The sequence below is a fragment of the Pundamilia nyererei genome, unplaced genomic scaffold (assembly GCF_000239375.1).
Source record: "Pundamilia nyererei isolate P.nyererei 1_Seehausen unplaced genomic scaffold, PunNye1.0 scaffold00378, whole genome shotgun sequence".
Lineage (NCBI taxonomy): Eukaryota > Metazoa > Chordata > Actinopteri > Cichliformes > Cichlidae > Pundamilia > Pundamilia nyererei.
This window is the reverse complement of record NW_005187779.1, coordinates 394,284-396,141: the sequence shown is the minus strand read 5'-3', so window position 1 is coordinate 396,141 and position 1,858 is coordinate 394,284. Positions and strand designations below refer to the sequence as shown.

The 1,858-nt window shown below is 38.9% G+C and overlaps 1 protein-coding gene across 2 annotated transcripts in view; it reads left to right on the top strand.

Moving 5' to 3' along the window:
• The first annotated feature begins 6 nt into the window (after positions 1-6).
• LOC102208967 (uncharacterized protein PF11_0207-like) overlaps positions 7-1,858 on the top strand; it is a 22,792-nt gene continuing 20,940 nt past the window's right edge. Inside the window, exons 1-2 of one of the 2 annotated variants that reach the window (XM_013915846.1) lie at positions 7-1,128; positions 1,171-1,351. In XM_013915846.1, the coding sequence (XP_013771300.1) occupies positions 304-1,128; positions 1,171-1,221 (876 nt within the window). In that variant the 5' untranslated portion in view covers positions 7-303 and the 3' untranslated portion in view covers positions 1,222-1,351. Of the gene's footprint in view, positions 1,129-1,170; positions 1,352-1,858 lie in introns of those variants that run through there. The other variant, XM_005752760.2, reaches the window with a different exon arrangement.

The following is a 1,858-nucleotide window of genomic DNA, read 5'->3' as shown; positions in this document are numbered from 1 at the left end:
ATGGAAGAGAATGAAAACCTTCGCCAGCAAGTGAGGGAATTCAAAAATGAGAACAAAAACCTCCGAAAAACCATTGAACTGCTTCTCAAAGAATATGGGTTTTCTAAAAACAAGAACAAAAGGGAACTACAACTACAAAATGAGAAGCTTTGCTTGGAGAATTCAGAGCTGAACTATTGTGTTGCCTATTTGCACTGTGAAAATCAAGCTTTGAGACAACAAGTTCAAGCAAAGGAGAGTGCTTATGAACAAAATGATCAAGAATGGAAAAGTGCTCTGGAGCAACTTAAAAACAACTTAAAAATGCCTTGTAAACATGAAGAGTATGAAATGGAGAAGCTGGCATTGCAGGAAAAAGTTGAAGATCTCCAAACGGACAACCAGGCATACAGATTAGACAATGATGCTATAATACAGAGCATGTTTGACTTGAAACAGACTTTTCAAAATGAAAAAGATAAAATGAGACAGCAAATCCAGGCTCTTCAAAATGACATCCATGAGGCAAACACAACCCTGGAAAATTTCAAAGATTTTAAGGAACTGTATGAGGAATTAAAACAGGAAAATGAGTCTCTGAACAATCAAAACCAAGACCTGAAACAAGAAATTGAAGCAAAAAACATTGCTATTCAGGAAGAAGTTAAGGAGTTCAAATCTGTTTTGCAAGGACTCAAATCCTTTGAAGAAGAGAATAACAGAATAAAGGAACAAAACTACGCTCTGGAACAGGAAGTCCAGGAGCTTACCAAAAAGTTGGCTGATTGTCAGAAGGAAATGAGACAAAATGAACAGCCTCTGGAAGAAAGAATGCACCGTAAACATGTAGAGTATGAAATGGAGAAGATAACATTGCTGCTCAAAGTCGAAGATCTCCAAACAGACAACCAGGCATTCCAAACTAATATTGAAGAGCTTCTCAAACAACTCGAAAGCTCTGAAGATGAGAAAAATATAATTAGGCAATATAACAAAGCTCTGGAACAGGAGCTTACCAAAACAATCAATGATTGTCGGATGGACGTTACCAAAACGATAAATGATTGTTGGAGGGAAATGAGACAAAATGAACAGGCTCTGCAAGAAGAAATGCACCTTCAGCTTGAAGAGTATGAAATGGAGAAGCTGGCATTGCAGGAAAAAGTTGGAAATCTCCAAACAGAGAACCAGGCATTCAGGTCAGAAAATGTTGTTACAATACCGAGCATGTGTGACACTTAAGGTTCTTCTGTATTGGCTTCATGTTTCCAACAAACAAGCTATGTCCATGTTTTGTACCATCTATGCCCCAACCAGTCGTGGAAGACGGCTGCCCCTTCCTGAGCCTGGTTCTTCCGAAGGTTTCTTCCTCTTAAAAGGGAGTTTTTCCTTCCCGCTGTCGCCAAGTGCTTGCTCAGAGGGGATCGTTAGATTGTTGGGGGTTTCTTTTATATTGCAGGGTCTTTACCATGCAATATAAAGTTCCTTGAGGCCACTGGCTATGCATTGGCCTAACTTAGCCAGTGGTCACATTGCATACATAGCTATTTATCAACCATCATTTGCATTCTAGATTCCAAAAGGTTGAATCTGTTGACCTGGACGTAACGTTTTCAGTGGGAGAAATGTTTCCTCACTCATCCAAGTGACTGAAGGAGAATGTTTCTCCCATTGAAAACGCTACGTCCAGATCAACAGATTCAGCCTTTTGGGATTTACTTACCTGGATGCCTGAGCATGCATCAGTGCATTCTCTATTGCTTTTCCATCTTCTATGTATGGTTGATTATAAGGTTTTCTCCATTTTCTTGAACTCAGTTGGAAACATTTCTTAGCATGAGCTTTAATTAACATAATTTGCTGATAAAATAAAAAGAAA